Genomic DNA, 17805 nt, shown 5'->3' with positions numbered 1-17805 from the left:
TCGTGTGTACAGAAAAAGGGCTGTGGCCTGCTGACGGTAGCGGGGGACAAAAGAACGCCCACACCCCTAAAGTGGTTCCGACTCCATTCAAAGGGAAGACCCAGATCAGAGAGCTCACCGTGTCCGTGCTGTAAACAAAGTACAAACAGGCCGACACGGGAGGCACTCTCACAAATTTCACAGGCAGTGTCTTGGAAGGAAGCGTGAAGGAAGAGGTAAGTGGTAGCGGGCATCCCAAAGATAGTTCTACAGATTGGTTAGAGCCCGGATGTTGTCAACACAAAGAATAGAGCTCGACCTACCAGACGCGGATCGGGACGACGCGAAAGAAAAAATGAGCAAATGAAGTTAAAGATGAAGAGGGAGAGAAAGCTATGATTGGATGAAAAATAAGGAAGAGTTGTAAACAAAAACTCTGATGCAAGGAGAAGAGGGAGCCAGAGCCCGAAAGTCAGAGTCCCGAAGCCTGGAAGGGAAAGATCCGGAGGAGAATCCCGGAGAGGCAAGAGAGTGGCGGAAAGATAATTTTTTGGGAGTGCGGGAAACGCATATAGAAAGTTCCGTAAAATGATAGTATAGTGGGAAAACTAATAGCGAAAGGCAGAATGACCTGGAGGAAGTCCTGAGTGTGGGAAGGTCAACGTGGAGACAGAAAAGAGCCGTAAGCCTAGCAGATCAGGGAAGAAATCGCAGGAAAACCTGAAGGATCCGAACTCACCCAGGTGGTAGAGAAAGATACCAAGTAAGTCAGCTTAGTGAATGTTACTAACGAGAACGGGGTTGTAAAGAAATCCATGGGAGAAAATTGGACAGGACAGTTTTAGAAGTATTGTAACGTGAAGAATACCAATTTGTAAAGATAGGAATAAGATATAATAGAAATAGAGAGAGAGTGAGTGAATGTTACTCATCTGTGACTAGAGGTATTGATGAGAAATTTTAAAGAAATGTGTTAAAAGTAAAACAGTGGGTTTCAGGAATTGCCTAATTGCTATTAACGGAGTTAATTGTATTCGATAGAAATCTCCTCCTTAAAGTATGTAAGAGAGAGAGTGAAATATAATTGGAGTTATTCTGTATATGTTGAAAAGGATATATATATATATATATATATATATATATGACCATATAAAAGAGTATAGGATAAAATATTTAAGAATTTGTAATGAAACATAGTGGAAGTTTATGGATTGTTTAAGAAGAGTAATTAAGGGAAGACACCTTTTCATGTATATGATAATTACTGTGTTGTAAAGTTTTGATATTATGAATAATGATGAATGTGTAAATAATCCTTGTACAATGGTAAATAAATACTTGTTATGTTAATTCCCCTTGTTTCGTCTTAATAGACTGATCTCAGAGCTATAATTAGTAGTACGAACTATCCAAGCTAGGGAAGCTAATATAAAGAGAAAAAATAATAAAATAAAGTCCTCAGTACTTGGATCTTCTGATGAGCAAACAGGATAAAATCAAGGGAATAATATATTATGCAGCAGGTAGCGTGTGGGCCTTGGAAGGGAAGTGAGGATCCCCTGTTTAAAGGAATAAAGAAAATAACAACAACAGCCTTTATGGTTCCAAGGAAAAGGGGGAAAGAAATAGCTAAGGGATAGATTAAAATAAGATAAAAAATTATGAATAATAAGAAAATAAAATATATAAACAGAATTAATAAATAATTAACCCCCCCCCACATAGTACCACAGAGTTGATACATTGCTCTGGGGTTGCTGTTTCCCATGTGTAGTACTTTACATTTGTCAATGTTAAACATCATTTGCCACCTCTCAGCCCATCTGCTCAACCTTTCCAGATCCTGCTGCAGCAGCATAGTGTCAGTAGTGTCCTTGACAACCCTGCCTACCTTTGTATCGTCTGCAAACTTCGACATTAAGCTTGATATACCATCATCAATATCATTTATGAATACAGAAAACAATAATGGACCCAACACTGAGCCCTCAGGGACTCCACTAATAACATTAGTTCACGATGAGCAGTGTCCATTGATTATCACTCTCTGTCTTCTCTCCCTCAGCCACCCCTTTATCCACAGCAGCAATTTGCCTCCAATGTCACACTGCTCCAATTTGTGCAGCAGTCTTCCATGTGCAACAGTATCAAAAGCCTTTCTAAGATCCAAGTATATAATATCAAAGTTATTCTCTGCATCCAGTTCCTTTGTGACTGCATCATAGTATCCAATCAAATTGGTCAGGCAAGGCTTCCCCTTAACAAAACCATGCTGTGTCCGAACTATAACTGAAGTCTTTTCTAAATGATCCTGCAGTGCTTCTTTAACTAGTGCCTCCATTAATTTTCCTGGAACAGAAGTTAAGCTCACAGGTCTATAATTGCTTGTGTCAGCCTTTGATCCTCCTTTGTGAATTAGGGTCACACTTGCACATCTCCAGTCTGTGGGTACCTCCCCTGAGTCCAAGGAAGCTCTCATAATTATGGCTAAGGGTTTGCTTACTTCCTTTGCTGCCTCCTTTAATATAAATGGATAGATCCCATCCACCCCAGGTGCCTTTCTTGTGTTTATCTTCAACAGTTTCTCCTCCACTTTACTCTTAGTTATTACAAAATTCTCTAGCTTACTGCTAGAGATGAATACACCTCTGGCTTTCCCCTCGCTAAATAACTCCTCATCTGTGAATGTCGATGCAAAATATTCATTTAGTTTGTTAGCTACCTGAGCAGGATCATCAACAGTTGACCCATCGATATCAAGTGGACCAATCTGATTCATACCCTTCCTTCTAGAGTTTACATAACTAAAGAACTCTTTGCTGTTTTTCTTTGCATCCCTTGCCAAAGATTTCTCGTACTCTGCCTTCGCCTGCCTAACCTCCTTTGTAACTTGGTTACAGATCAAATTGTATCTATCATAGGCTTCTGTGTCATGTGTTAATTTGTATGTATCCCATGCATGTTTCTTCTCTGCCATATGCCTCATCAGTTCGTCTGTCATCCATTTAGGCCTAAACCTTGAACAATATTTCTTAGTTGGTATGTAAATCCTAGTAGCTTCCAAGATAAGTTCTTTGAATGCTTCCCATTTTGAATTTGCTGTTGGTAACATCATCAGTTGGTCCAACTGTATAGAATTTAAATACTGTCTCAGTCCATCGTAGTCGCCTTTACGAAAGCAATAACTCTTCCCTTTACCCCTAATGGTAGTTACCTCTTTGAGTAAATCCCACTTCAGCACACTGTGATCACTGCCACCTAGTGGTTCATTTATCTGCAGATTCTTAATGCATGAAGAATCACTGCTGATAATCAAATCAAGAGTATTCCTCCCTCTAGTTGCCTCCTGAACATGCTGATGTAGAAAACAATCATCCAATAAATCCACAAAAGCCTTGCTAGTGTGTGAGTGACCAGCCCCCAAACTCCAGTCAATATCTGGGAAATTAAAATCTCCCATTTTAAGACTCTGATTTACTGGCCCACTCTATTTCCCTGTACAGTTTCTTATTATACTCATCAGAGTCATTAGGCCTATAGCACACTCCTACTCTCAATTTTGATCTCCCAATGCTTATGTCACACCAAACTGACTCGACACTGCACTGTCCAGCGATGTCCACTGGCTTCACTTCCTTGGATTTTATGTATTTCTTAACTAATAGCATAACCCCTCCCCCCTTCCTATCCTGTCTATCCTTTCTGTAGACGTTGTACTCCCCAAATTGCAGTTCTGCATCGCTTATATCTGTGTGACACCACGTCTCTGATATTCCAACAATATCTGCCTTTGATGTTTTGAGCAATACCTCAAATTCATCAAATTGATTTACTAAACTCCTAGCATTGATGTACACGCAAGTATACATGCACCTATTTCTATTCTTAGCTACCCTAACACAACCCATGTGTTTACTTGTACCGCAATGGCTCCCAGCAGTCTCTGAAATATCCTGAATCTTGTTTTTCAGGCTTCTGCTCATTCCAATAGAAGCAGTGCAAGAATCTCTTTCACCTCTGCCAGTGGCTACTGGCAATCTAATCGTCTTTCGTATCCCCCCCAAGCTAGCAGTTTTCCGACATATACGACAATACAACAAGCGCAGCCGTCTTCTCTGCTGTTCGAACCTGCTACACCGGCATCAACAATAATACCTCTTTGGAAGTTTGTGAGATCCTTTTCATTATCGTTCCCCACCACCAGAAAACTGATCTGGGCACTGGTTGGGTCAAAGGGCTTTACAGTGACTTTCTGCACATGTCACACATGCTATGTGATCTCTTAGATTTACACATATTTTTGCATTGATTGTTACATATAGCTTAAACCTTCATGGTCCTAAAGTGGCCAGGCAGTGGTTGGTTATTTTGGGTTTTTTTTTTTTTTAGGAGCATTAGCAACTAGGGCCATATTGCTCCGGTGATATGCGGTTTTCATTCCCTGACCTTTCCGCATCCTCCATATTTGGTGGCCACTGGCTCGAACCCCCGTCTAATCAAGAAGCATGTGATACGCTCTGCTGCTCCTGCCCACCTGGCTATGAAGGTGCCTCCAGGCAGTGTGTATATAGTCATGCATACGATATTTTACTACAGTATTAATTTTATTACAATTTTTTTTTTATTATTATGGCTGACATACCTCTTATGCGATATTCTGCGATATCCATTTCAAGTTAATGAATGAGCTGACGTCACCCACAAAATGCCAAAATTTTTTTTAACTTCAAGAACAGTCCTGAAAAAGATTAAAGTGAATTAATCAAGTGTTACCATTAATTATAGATATGATTAATTAACACTGTGAACAATAATTAATAAAGTTCCAATACAATGGCCTACAGAATATCAATGTTTTCCTTTGTAGAGGATGAGGGTAAGGACAGGAAGGGAAATCATGATTTAATGATATTAGTTATAAAGCCATTCCAGAACTTTGTATAGACCAACCCTATGACCATTTGACAATCAGTTCTTACAAGCCTAATGTGTTGAGAAAAATTCACTTTATTACCAAATATCATCTCCAGAAATTGGGCATTATTAACAGTAGTTATTGGACACTTTCCTAAATAGACTGCTGAACAAGAACAAAATTAACACGTAGAAATGTGATGTAACTCACGCAGCTTGCAATGAAGCTGGACAAAATTTCGTATGCTGGTGTACCGTAGAATAATGATGAAATGAGGACACAGCGAGAAACTTCGGACAGGTATAAGGGATATTTATAGAGGTTCTATAAGAATTGTTGAAAAGATCACATTACAGAAATCGATATAGGGTGCTCGAAAATATGGTCATAGGACATCAGTATGGCGTATGATCACTTCCAATGGCTAAACAGGCCTGACAGCAGTCGGGCTCGATATAACGGTGTCTATAAGATTATGTGGCACCAAATCCCATTCTTCCACCAGCACAGACCTTAGCTCACCAAGTGACCGAGGAGTTGACTGTCGGCATGCAATGGGATGCTGCCTAAGGGGATCCTAAAGATGTTCGATGGATTTAAGTCTGCTGATCGTGCTGGCCATGGTAGTCGCTGGATGTCTTCAGTTTCAAGATATTCCTCCGCCACTTAAGCTCTATATGCAGTGGCCTTGTTATGCATAAAAAGAAAATCTGGGCCAACCACACACGTAAAATGTTGCACATAGGGTTCGAGGATCTGTTCTCGGGTGCTTCTGCACAGTTATGGTACTCCTATTAAAAACATGAAGAGGAGTGCGGCTGTTGATTATTCTGCCCCACACGAGAACACCGCCACCACCTTAAAAATCTCTTTCTCTGATGGAGGAATGGTACTGCATTCCTCATTGTCTCAAGATGAAATAACGTCTAGAATCTGTTTGTAGACTAAAACGGGACTCATCTCCGTTTGTCTGGGCTCCAAGTCACAAGTTCAGGGCACCAGTTTCGACGAGCTCTGTGGTGTTTTGGGTGTTAATGAGATACAAACCACTGTCTTCCTTGCATGCTTTCTTAAAACAGTACGGTTAATGTTTTCAGCTGAAGTGTCCTCATGGGTAGTTAGTAGAATCGCCATCCTCCCCACACCAGGTGGAAAAGACCTGAAATCGAGTCCCGTCGATGACGTGAGCAATTTTTATGGGCCTTTTTTCACAACGTAGAGAGTTAGTCTCTCTCAGGCGAAGGTAGCACGATTTGTTCTCCTGGAAACTCGGGTTTTTCGTCCAGAAAACAGAAAATTGACCACAGAACACACGCAATTTACAGACAGTATACACGGAGCAATATGGCCTTAGTTGCTGATGCTCCTAAAACCCTACTACAAGGACAAGGATTCACCGCAGCAACCTCAAGAGACAGTTGATTACAGGGCATCGTAATATTCCGTCTTACTTTTCGAGCAATATAGCGGTCTGTTCTGGTTGACGTAGCCGTTGGGCGACCTTGGCCAGCTCTTCTTGTCTCCCGAAATTGCTTCCATAGTGCTGAGACAACACTACCTGACACATTAAGCCAACATGCCACTTTCATCTGCGACTGCCTGGCTTCAAGTCGTCCAACGACCCGCTATCTCAAAGAATCACCTAAACGACGATGACTTGCCATCCTGAGTACAGGAGATATGGCTACTGATCAAGCCAAAAAACGGGAATGAAGTGATGTAGTCGCAACCAGTGTTTTTATAGGCATGACTAATTTGCATAATGTGCGGCTTTGTAAGGGGTAGATAGATTTCTATTGGATACTCGGGAATTGCATGCCAGAATGCCTATTATAGCAAATATTCGCCTTCGATGACACTGTGCACAATAAAATATTCATGAAAAAAGCTTAAACCTAAAGTCCTAAAGTGGCCAGGTTTTTGTTCTGTCAATTTTGTAGAACAGTATAGTCCAGGATCTCAATGTAATTTGCTTTTACAGAAGTGTACAAAAGAGGTTTTTTATAGGAACAGGCAGTGACCGTATCTTAGTATTCACATTTACCCACCAGTCTTGTCAAATCAAACCTTTTTTTTTTTTTTTTTTTTTTTTTTTGTTAGCGCATCGGCTTCTGTGGCCATAATGCACCTCCCATTTGCACTTTACTCTGATCCAAGCCCGAGGCTGGATTCGAATTCGCGACCTTTGGGTTGCCAGGCAGGCACTTGACCCACCTGACTATCCCGGTCGGCAAATCAAACCTGTAACTGTCTTTCCATATATGCATAATTTGTGAGTGGCATAATATTTCGGGTTCATCTGCATATAAATATACTTGCCACAGTACTGTATTTGGAATATTTTATGTTATATTGTTAGTCCGGACTGCTAAGGACCGATCCACGTGGTACGCTTTCTTCTTTAACAAAATATTACGAAATACGATTTCGGTAGCGAATTTGAATGATCCATCTAGAGAAAGCTCTGGATTAAAGTGGCCATGCCACTTTAATCCAGAGCAACGCAGAACAAGTGGCATGTAGCAACGCATTAAGATCTTGAAAAATGCTAAATCGCCATGTAGTATCAAAGGCCTTTTCAATATCTAAGAGTACCAGTGTAATACTCGTATGTCCCTTTTTAAAAAAAGCACTTTTTATACTTGGATCATAAAATATGGTGCTGATCGTTTCTTTCTAAAACTATACTGATTGTTATTCATAACAATCAGTATAGTTTCAGAACTATATACTAAACAAGGCAGACTTGATCGCTTTTCTCATGGTCTTGCCTAAATAACTGGTGGAAGAGACTGAACAATAACTGTTCTGTTTGGACTAATCCCTTCCTGGTTTGGGAAAGGCCAGTACAAAAGAGTGCCGCCAAACAGATGGGTAATAGTTCTGCAAGAACACGATTGAAAAAAAAACAAAAAACAGTAATAGAGATTAAAATAGTTTCACCTTCATGTGCAGCAGCATTAGATAACATATATCAAAATGATTCAAAAGCACTAGAAATTGAACCAACTAAGGACTGCAACGGTTAATTGTACAAAAATTAGCAAAAGGTTTGTTTCGTGCATAGTTAATTTTACACTTTTCTGCTTTTTTTTTTTTTTTTTCTTATTAAAAGATAGTTCATATGTGGAAGATGCAGATCACTGGGAGGACTCTGTAAATTGGTGAAATAATGAGCACTTAAACCTGCATAGAGTATGATTTGCTTTTAATTTGTCAAAGAATTACTGATGATTCTTAGACATTTCAGGGTACTCCCTGTACCACTTTTTCAATGATTTCTTGTAATTCAATTCTTATGATACCATGAGCCTCACATGCCAACTTTGATTGATAATTAGATAATTGGTATGTGAGGCGGATGGTATTGTAAGGACAGCATTACAGGACTTCACTGAAAAAGTGGTACAGGGAGAACCACGAAAGGTTTGAGAGTAATCTGTAATTCGGTAAGAAATTAAAGGCAGATTAAAATCTACGCAAGGTTAAGTGCTCATTATTTCACCAATTTCCAGTTCGTTTTTGATATACCTACACACCATGCAGCTAAAATATTTAAGAAGGACTCTAAGGCATTCGGTATTTCTTCGGAGATGACAGTCATTGCCCATTCCAGAGAACATGAATGGATGTAGGCCATTAATCATTCATTCTAATTTCTTTCTTTTTCTTTTTTTTTCAGATAATGTTAACTTTAGTACCTTTTGCGATTTAGAAAGCAAATCTTACCCAGGAATGCCTTTGACCTGGGTGAGATTTTATAGTTGATTAGTTATGTTTCTGGATTTGTTTAAATGTCTTAATCTTTAAATTCTTTGCATTATTCCATGCTTCATTAGAATGAAGCATGTAAAAATGCAAAGTTTAATAATTCACACGTCTGCAGTGACGTGCAGGGATATTGGTATGGCAGTTTCTGCTGCTGTTAATATTGTATAGTTATGCACTTAAACGGATACTGACATCACATATTAACTGTTTTGTTTTTCTGAATGTTGTAATCCTCGAGGAAAACTTTCACACAACAAACTACTATAGAGTATATTTTTTATTCATCGTATTATTTCTTATTTATTTATTTATTATTATTTTTTTTTTTGTGCGGTTTCACAAGCCTCAAATTTTTGGTACCAACAGCATCATCACAACATCAATAGGAAATTCGGTTGGCAACACTCAATACGCTCCTGGCTGACGTAAAGAAAATGTCAGCGTACAACAATAAGTAAAAAGAGTTTATTGTTAAGGAAAACCATAGAAATTTGAATTTCTGTAATTTTCCTTAACATTTATAAAGAAAATTTGGTTTTCTGGTGACACTTTCATTTAGACATACACACGAATAATCAAAATCCAAGATTTTGGTCTCTTGAGAATCCATATGTTGTTGCTGACAATCCAATAAATGCACAAAAGGTCACTGTGAGGCAGTGGCGACTCTGATGCATGGGGCTGCGGCTTCTTAACGTTACATTAGATTGCCTTAGTTATAAGATATGTAGACATAGATGATAATAATAAGAAGAAGGTTAAAAATACTATAAAACATTAACTGGACATTTACCATTAACAGACTTGGGTAATCTCGAAATTTTATTTAAAAATAAAATCCATTCTTCCATTAATAACTTTTTCATTCAAGTTTGGTACACTCTTCAAATCGGCACTGCTCTCTCCGCAGTTCCTTTGACTCGTTTTATCACTTTTAAAATTGTGTATTGGGAATCTGCCAACTAAGCATTGCCTCAACTACTGGGGCCTAAATATGAACTGCGTAGCGCACAGTTCCACCTACGGTTAAACTTAAAAGTTGAAAACGATCACGTGTTTTATTCGTTAATCATTGAAATGATTATTGGAAATAGAGGACAAGTATACTATATGCGGGACCTGTTAATAAAAATATCCATTGCGTTGACTGTATATTTAGATTCAAAAAGCTGAGGTGCTGCTGTTCCGCAGTGTCAACCTATGTACGAGCCGCCCCTGCTTTGAGGTGTGCACTGTATGCATTTGGAATTTTTGGATGTTTCTCGATTGAAACATCACAAATGACATCTACCTCATTGTAATTAGGGACAATTTTGTGCCTTTTTTGTATGGCTATGGCATTGACATGGATGTCAATTGGTTTCAAAAGGACAATATGAGTCTCCATACTGCAGGGGTTGTCCTGAAATTCATGGCTGAAAAAAATTTTAACGGCAGTTTCTGACCGCTAGCTTCAGGCGCATAAGAAAGGAGTGGAGTGGCTTCTAATGTCACTTGATTTAAACTCATTTGATTTTTATCTCCGGGGGTTATTTCAAAGACGGAGTGTTTCAGAAGAATCCATGAAAAATTCCTGCACTGAAGAAAGCGACTGAAGGTGAAATTTTTTCTGTCAGAGGAAACGTTGGAGCATGTTCTTCGCAACTTCACATTCCGATTGTAACACGTTACTGATAAACGTAAAGTACACACTGAACATGTTGTGGCATTAATTTTACAACACCGCTAAATTTTGTTTAGGTGTTAATTTCTCTTTCTAAACAATATTTAAATGATATTTTATGTTTCTTAGGATGAATACAAAAATTACTCTGTATGTACCCATTATAATTACTGAAAAAAAAAAATGGCGTTTCACCGATACAGTGCATCTTGCAACATAAGTTTACAATAAAGCAATGCTTCCCAAACTTTTACCTTCATTACCCATAACCGCTTATCAGAAAGTCCTTTTTACCCAATGCAGATAAAACACTTAACTGCACAGAAAACATATATGACAGGTAAAGAGAGATTGGTAAAAAATAGGAAGCAAACAATTATGTTTGATGCAATGCCTTTATTTTTAATATCTCTAAACATTTTAGCAGCCACAAAAATTTTTTGATAATTATTCACCATGAACATTACATCACCCAGGTCCCAGCTAATGAGTATAATGCCACTGCTACATCTTATTTATTAGTTCCGCAAAATTGGGAGCAATTGGAGACAGAGCACACCTCACATCGTATTCAGGGTTCAGCAAACAGTTTCGTTTTGTGCTCTATACGAAGGCAAGAGAGGAAAATTCTACTTCACAAATGTAGGTGCTTGGAAATGGCAATAATTTCATCACTGGTCCTTGAGGTTGTCACAGACATTCTCTCAGATATGCCAGACAAGCTGTACTTGCTACCTGGGAGTCTAAAACGCTGATGTAACTGATATTCCGGTGATACTCAAGTCAAGTGGACCCAATTTCGGCGAACTCCGGACGGTCTGTGACAGCTAAATCCTCTGCTTGCACCGTCACGATGGTGGAGCTGTTAGTAATCCTGGGTATAACCTCCATGCACAAGTACATGGTGGGTGACCACCCAGGTGTGAACTAATGTAAGCAGGGGTCGAAGTGTGGCGTCCACACCACATGGAGGAATGCCGCCCCTCTATGTTACCAGGCAGTACTAGGTGGTAGATAACTCTCATCAACCGATGCAATACCACCACTTTACTTATTGGAGACTTGACGTGGTGGAACCAATGTTTAGTCTCTAGAGCTAAGATCCGGTCAACCCTTCCCTATCTCTTCCATCATGCAGTATGATTGATGACTTTTGAGGTTATAATGAACATCGTGGCGAGATCCAATATTCCTTACATTTCGAGGATGCAGCTCTAAAACGGTGTTCGCATGCCGGCCGCTAGTTAGTACACCGGGCAGAACCTATTGTTAACTCACTAGGAGGCTTCCGGATCAGCTAAATAAATTTTCTGTTTATACTCCGACACGACAACCAAGTCAGTAGAGTTTACAATAAATCGTCAATACAAATATTTATCGTATTTAGTAGTCACGGGCTTGAACCCCGGTCCACTCAAGGAACGCGTGCTACGCACTCTCGCTCCTGACCACTGGGCTAGTGTATAATCTTGCTACCTCTACTCTACCAGATAGTGACTGGAGAAAGTCCGAGTAGCGTGTAAGCGAGGAGCATTGACAAGGCCATGTTATGTCAAGGATCTGGGTATATTCTTACCATGTTTACGCCATATCCAAAAATTTCATTACTTCATGCAGCATGTCTCACCCACTTTTTCTTACTATTGAATACACCATGAATTGTCAAACTAATAGAGCAAGCTTATCTGCGAAAAGATCTAAACCTCCCAAACACTTCCTAATTCATTTCACAAATATACGTGGTCCCAATTCTAATCTCAACGATGTCCATTTCCACTTCCAGTCTACCAAACCCCATGTACTTTTACTGACAGAATCTCACGGCTGATTCAACTACTGCTCATCTCAGATGCCCAAATTATTCGCTGTGTGATTCCTTTCACCTCAAAGGTGGTACTTGTGCATATGTCCGTTCCGATATTCCCTGTGAGAGACTTGGCAATTTGGAGTCTCCTCTCTTTGACCTTCTCAGGCTTAAAATCTCTATACCTCATTGTGTCAAATTCATCTGTTATCTCTGCCGTTCACCCAACTCCACTAATCACTTGGAGCTCTTTGACTTCCTCTCTTTGCAACTTGACTTTTTCCACTCCAACTTTCCGAACAGTGAGGTAATTTTCCTTGGTGATTTTAATGTTCATAACTCCAGCAGACTTCGGTTTTCTAGTCACATCGACCCAGCTGGTCGAGATGCTGAGGCTTTTGCAATTACTAATGACGTTGCACAGATTGTTCATTTACCTACAAGAATATCGGACAGTCGTAATCATACAGCCAACACGCTTGATCTTTTTCTCACACACAACCCTTCTAAGTACACAGTCGAAGTGAGAGGTCCTTTAAGCACTTCAGATCAGAACTTGGTAATTGTCTCTTCTCCAATGGAGACTTTATCTCATGGCTGTTCCCAACCTCGTGTTGTTTGGCATTACAAGAATGCAAAATGGAATGACCTGCGAGATTTCTTTTCTTTGGTCGGATTACTGCTTGAAAACTTCTGATGTCAACATTTGCTCTGATCGTGTCAGTGAAATTATTCTTGCACGAATGGAATCCTTTATCCCACACTCCACTTTAAAATCTCGTCCTTTTTCTAAACCTTGGTTTTCCAATAAATGTGCTAAGGCTGTTCAAGAGAAGAACATTGCATATCTTAATTGACTTGTTTCTAATTCTTCAGTTTCATTTTCTGCCTACACCAGAGTTCGCAACAATTGTAAAACAGTTATTAATCAGTCCAAATTAGAGGTTGAACATGCTAGGAGTAGAAAACTTGCTTCTTGCCCTAATGGTAGCCGAGCATTCTGGTCTCTTGCCAAAGCTATTGGTCGCAACTTTTGCCCATCTCTGCTCCCACGTATGTCGAAACCAGATGGTTCTGTTGTCACTTCAGCCAAGGATAAAGCTGACCTGCTAGGATCCCATTTTTCTTCTAACTTGTGTATTAATGATCTTGGTAAAACACCTCCTGCCATTCCCAACACGCTCCATTCAATGCCTCCTGTGGTCTTCCGTCAAATGGATGTGATAAGGATTATGACGAATCTTGATGCTAAGAAAGCTCCAGGTCCCGATAGTATTTCTCCACTTGTTCTCAAAACCTGTGCTCCTGAACTCTCTCCTCTTCTTTGCCGCCTTTTTTCACTTTCTTACTCCAAAGGTGTTTTTCCTTCTGCTTGGAAATTTTCTCATATCCAGCCAGTTCCTAAAAAGGGTGACAAATCCCTCCCATCCAATTATCGTCCTATTGCAATTACTTCTACTCTTTCTAAAGTAATGGAGAAATCAATTAACCGCCAACTCTACCTAGCAACCTTCCGTCTGATGAACGATCGCCAGTATGGATTCCGTCATTGTCGATCCCCTCGTGATATTCTGGTTTATGTTACCCATTTATGGACTAATTCAATGCAAAGGTTCAAGAGCAACTACTTGAAACACAAGTAGTTGCTCTTGACATCTCAAAGGCTTTCGATCGTTTTGGCATAAAGGTCTTCTAAACAAGCTTCCATCTTATGGTTTGCCAACTATTTTTAGTAATTGGTTATCCAGTTTTCTCTCTGATCGCTCACTGAGGGTGATGGTAGACGGCTCTCTGTCTTCTAACTTTTCCACTAATTCCGGTGTCCCCCAAGGTTCAGTTCTTTCCCCCACTCTTTTCCTCTTGTATATTAATGACCTTCTTCCATTGACTGGAAATCCTATCCATAGTTTTGCCAATGATAGCATATTGCATTCCACTTTCCTTGCCCTGCTCAATCAGCTTCAACTTCTCGAAAATCTGCTACCAATTCCTTAAATGTCGATCTCAGCTAATTCTCCAGTGGGGCAAAGACAACTTAGTTGATTTCAACCCTTCTAAAACTCAGTCTTGTCTTATATCTCGCAAAAAGGATTCTTCTGCTCCTATGCTTATCTTTAGTGACACTCCGATTTCTAGGCAAAATGATACATCTCTTTTGGGGATTACCCTGACTTCTTATCTCTCTTGGCACAAGCATATTACAAATATTGCTTTCTCTGCATCTAAAAAACTTGGTTTTCTCTTTCGCTCTCGGCGTTACTTTTATTCCAAACAACTGCTCACTCTGTATAAATCGCAAATCCGCCCTGCCATGGAATATTGCTCCCACATCAGGGGTGGTGCCCCCAAAACCTCTCTCAGGCTTCTTGATTCCATTCAGAAGAGGGCAGTTAGGTTAATTAATGATTCATCTCTAACAGAGTCTCTCCACTCGCTGTCTCATAGACGTACTGTTTCTGCTGCATGTCTCTTCTACAGATACTTCCATGGGCACTGTTCTTTTGAATTGGCTTCTATAATTCTCGCTCTCTCTTTCAAAACAGTCGGAACACATGCCGCCACCAGCCAACATCCATTTACTGTCCAATTTCAAACTCACAGAACCAACTTTACTTTTCATCTTCCTCGTTTTTTCATTCAACTACTGTTTTCTGGAACAACCTTCCTTCATACGCATTTCCTGAAAATTAGTCTACAGAAGTTCAAGTCTAATGTCAACAAATATCTTCTTTTGTCTTCTCAAACTCCAACCCAAGCACGGTACTAAGTACAATAGGTTTTAATACCTCTCGTGTTTGGGGTTTACATGAAAAAAAAAAAAAAAAACCGTCCTCCCCAGCTACCACAGAATATTCATCGTGAATTGTTCACCAGAAAGACTCCAAAATGGTCCTTCTTTTCTTCAAATAACTTTTGTACTGACTGCTTGACCTAAGCTCCATCATTTGCTTTGCAAAACCATTAAGACTATCGGGGATTTCAGTCAAGTCATACAGAAAAGGGTTTACAGTCCACTGATATATAGACCGTTCTAGTTCAACCTGCATAGAACCTTGTAGAGAGTCACAGACTACCTTGAAACGCAAAGATAGTTTTGTTAAGTGGGTGATCACGTCATCCTTGATTTCACTGAATCAATCCCATCAGCATCCTCCAAGAACGAAGAAAGGTGGGGAAGGATGCAATTTTATGTTACTCTGCCTTTTTTAGCCAATACTCGAGCTTTTCTTGAAATACTGTTATTTTTTTCGCTTGCAGAAATCCTATGTTCCTTGAAGTTGCAGATTAAGTGCATTCATGTTGGAGAAAATATCAACTAAATAACTAAGCTGAGCTAACCACTTTGTGTTGGAAATTCTTTCAACGAGAGCATGCTTCTTTTCAACCAACAACATCTCAATTTCAGTCCTCAGCTCCCAAAAGCGATTCAGAACATTCCCTCTTGAGAGCCAACGGGTCTCCGCGTACAAAACAAGGTTCTTATGTAATGAATCAGTTTCGGAACACAAGGTTCTGAAGTGTCTCTTGTTTAAAGCACCTGCCTTGATTAAGTTCAATATAGTAATGACGTTTTTCATGACTTCTTCTAGTTCAGGAACAAGACCTTTGACGGCCAGAGCTTGGCGGTGAATCATACAATGTGTTGACAGAATTTTGGGGTTGTGTTGCTTTGCATGAGCTATAAAGCCTGAATGCTGACCCAACATTGAGGGACCACTATCATTGTTAATCCTCACACAGGAATCCCACGATCTGACTGAGCCGTATACACTCAGTCAGATTTTATCCGACAATGACAATGTCTGCTGTTTTTAGCTATTTTAAATCAATAAAGGTTTTTACTTGTATTTAAAATTTACATGTTATTGTTATTTCTTTATTGATTTATCTTTTTTACTTTTTATACCTTTGTTATTTTATATCTTGACATGGTGACCTAAGTAATTAGGTCAGTGAAATTAAAATTTTTATATATCAACTGGTTTTGGCGCATTATAGCCTTAGTTGCTAATGCGCCAATAAAACACAAGAACCAACCAACCAAGGAATCCCACGTTAAACCTTATTCGCTAAAAAATGCATGAACAGCATGAAATATGTCAGTTCCTTTACAGGTCGTTTTCAAAGGCTTGCAGCAAAGAAAATCTTGTTCAATCGTGGTTTTGGTTTCAAGCTTATAACGGACGTAGGCTATCAACTGCGAGTCGTTGGAGACATCCGTGGGTGGTTTCGTCCAATTGAATAGCAAACTTACCATTCCGAATGACACGGCGAATAAGTTCTGCCTTTGTTAAGAGTGAGCAATGATTTCATTTCGGCGACTAACGGTATTATTGGACAAAGGTGCTGCTGCCACTTTTCGTGCTTGGTCAGAACCACACATTAACCCCAGGGGCTCACATCTGGTGAGTATGGGCTTGGCACACTCAGGGTCCTGAGCTGGATATCATCATTCTTATCTTTCTTGGTGATTCCTTTCTACTCTCTCTCTCTCTCTCTCTCTCTCTCTCTCTCTCTCTCTCTCTCTCTCTCTCTCTCTCTCTCTCTCTCTCTCTCTCTCTCTCTTTCTTTCTCGGTAACTCGAACTTAAACTCAGGTAACTCAGGGTAACAATTTTTTTTTTATTCCAACTGTGGTTTAACAATAGCCTTATACAATGGGATTATGACGTTATTCGATACATCATCGATAGGACACTATGGGCCTTCCTTGCAACCGGTTCAACGCTCAGAGAACTTAAAAGTCTGACCGTATCGTAACACCCAAGTCCTTCAACTTTTCCTTCCGTCATACCCTTCAATCCCTCACTCTTAACACTTGTCCAATTACTATCGGGTAGCACAGTTGATTTAATCATCGTTCTCCAAACTCTAGGTGAGAGAGACCTCAGTTCGAATCCCATCAATGACAAGGACTTTTTACGGTCCTTTTTCACAACGTCACCGAATTAGAGGGTCTCAGGTGAGAGTAGGAAAGTTTCTCTCCAGGACTAAGCAGGCAAATCGACGACAGAACACACGCAATTTACAAGCAATATACAATATGGTCGCTGATACTCCTAAAACCCAACAACATAGCCAATATAATTTCTCTTCTGTCTTCTGATTATTTCAGTCGAGCATCTCTTTTCACATCCTCAAAACCTTCTTATTTCTCCCTAATCAACCCGTGTTATCTTTTCCATCCTCCTCCATACTCATATCTCAAAACTTTCTCATTTTCTAACACCTTCCATTCTCAATGTCCATGTCCTTGCTCCGTAAAGAGTTATACTCCACACTAGACATCGTATCAATATTTTCCTTAAAATAATTTCTAATCTTCCACATAATATTCTTTTTCACTTAAAAGTTTTTTTACCCATTGCAATTCTTACTTATATCTTTTCTGTTATTTGCTTTTTTCACTTCTCTTTGCTTCTCTCACCTATTTCAATATTTAACTAACACCTTTCTCTTTCCACTCAACCTTTGTCTTCATAATATTTATTTTCATCGCAAACTTTCTACTTTCCTTTAGCCTATTAACCAATTTCTTACATCCTTCAATAGAATCTGCTAATTTGCAGATTAAAGTGCAGATTCTGTGGGAAGATTCTAACACTCTCAGCAACAACCTTTTCCCACTTCACCGATACAAATTTTCCTCTTCCACATTTCCATTACCAAATTA

General features: G+C 39.5%; 2 protein-coding genes across 2 annotated transcripts in view; both read right to left on the bottom strand.

Moving 5' to 3' along the window:
* The window catches only part of Hdc (histidine decarboxylase), a 305245-nt gene that overhangs the window by 273740 nt on the left and 13700 nt on the right, over nt 1-17805 (bottom strand). The window contains exon 2 of the mRNA XM_090380708.1: nt 4622-4717. Within this exon, the coding sequence (XP_090236834.1) occupies nt 4622-4649 (28 nt within the window). The 5' untranslated portion in view covers nt 4650-4717. The remainder of the gene's footprint in view (nt 1-4621; nt 4718-17805) is intronic.
* Nucleotides 15396-15839, bottom strand: LOC150080483 (protein ZBED8L-like). The gene has a single exon (XM_090380707.1). It carries the CDS (start codon nt 15837-15839, stop codon nt 15396-15398), a length of 444 nt encoding a protein of 147 aa, XP_090236833.1.

The sequence above is a fragment of the Mastigoproctus giganteus genome, chromosome 9, assembly GCF_048544385.1.
Source record: "Mastigoproctus giganteus isolate SK-2022 chromosome 9, ASM4854438v1, whole genome shotgun sequence".
NCBI classification, from domain to species: Eukaryota; Metazoa; Arthropoda; class Arachnida; order Uropygi; family Thelyphonidae; genus Mastigoproctus; species Mastigoproctus giganteus.
This window is presented reverse-complemented; position numbering and strand designations above follow the sequence as displayed.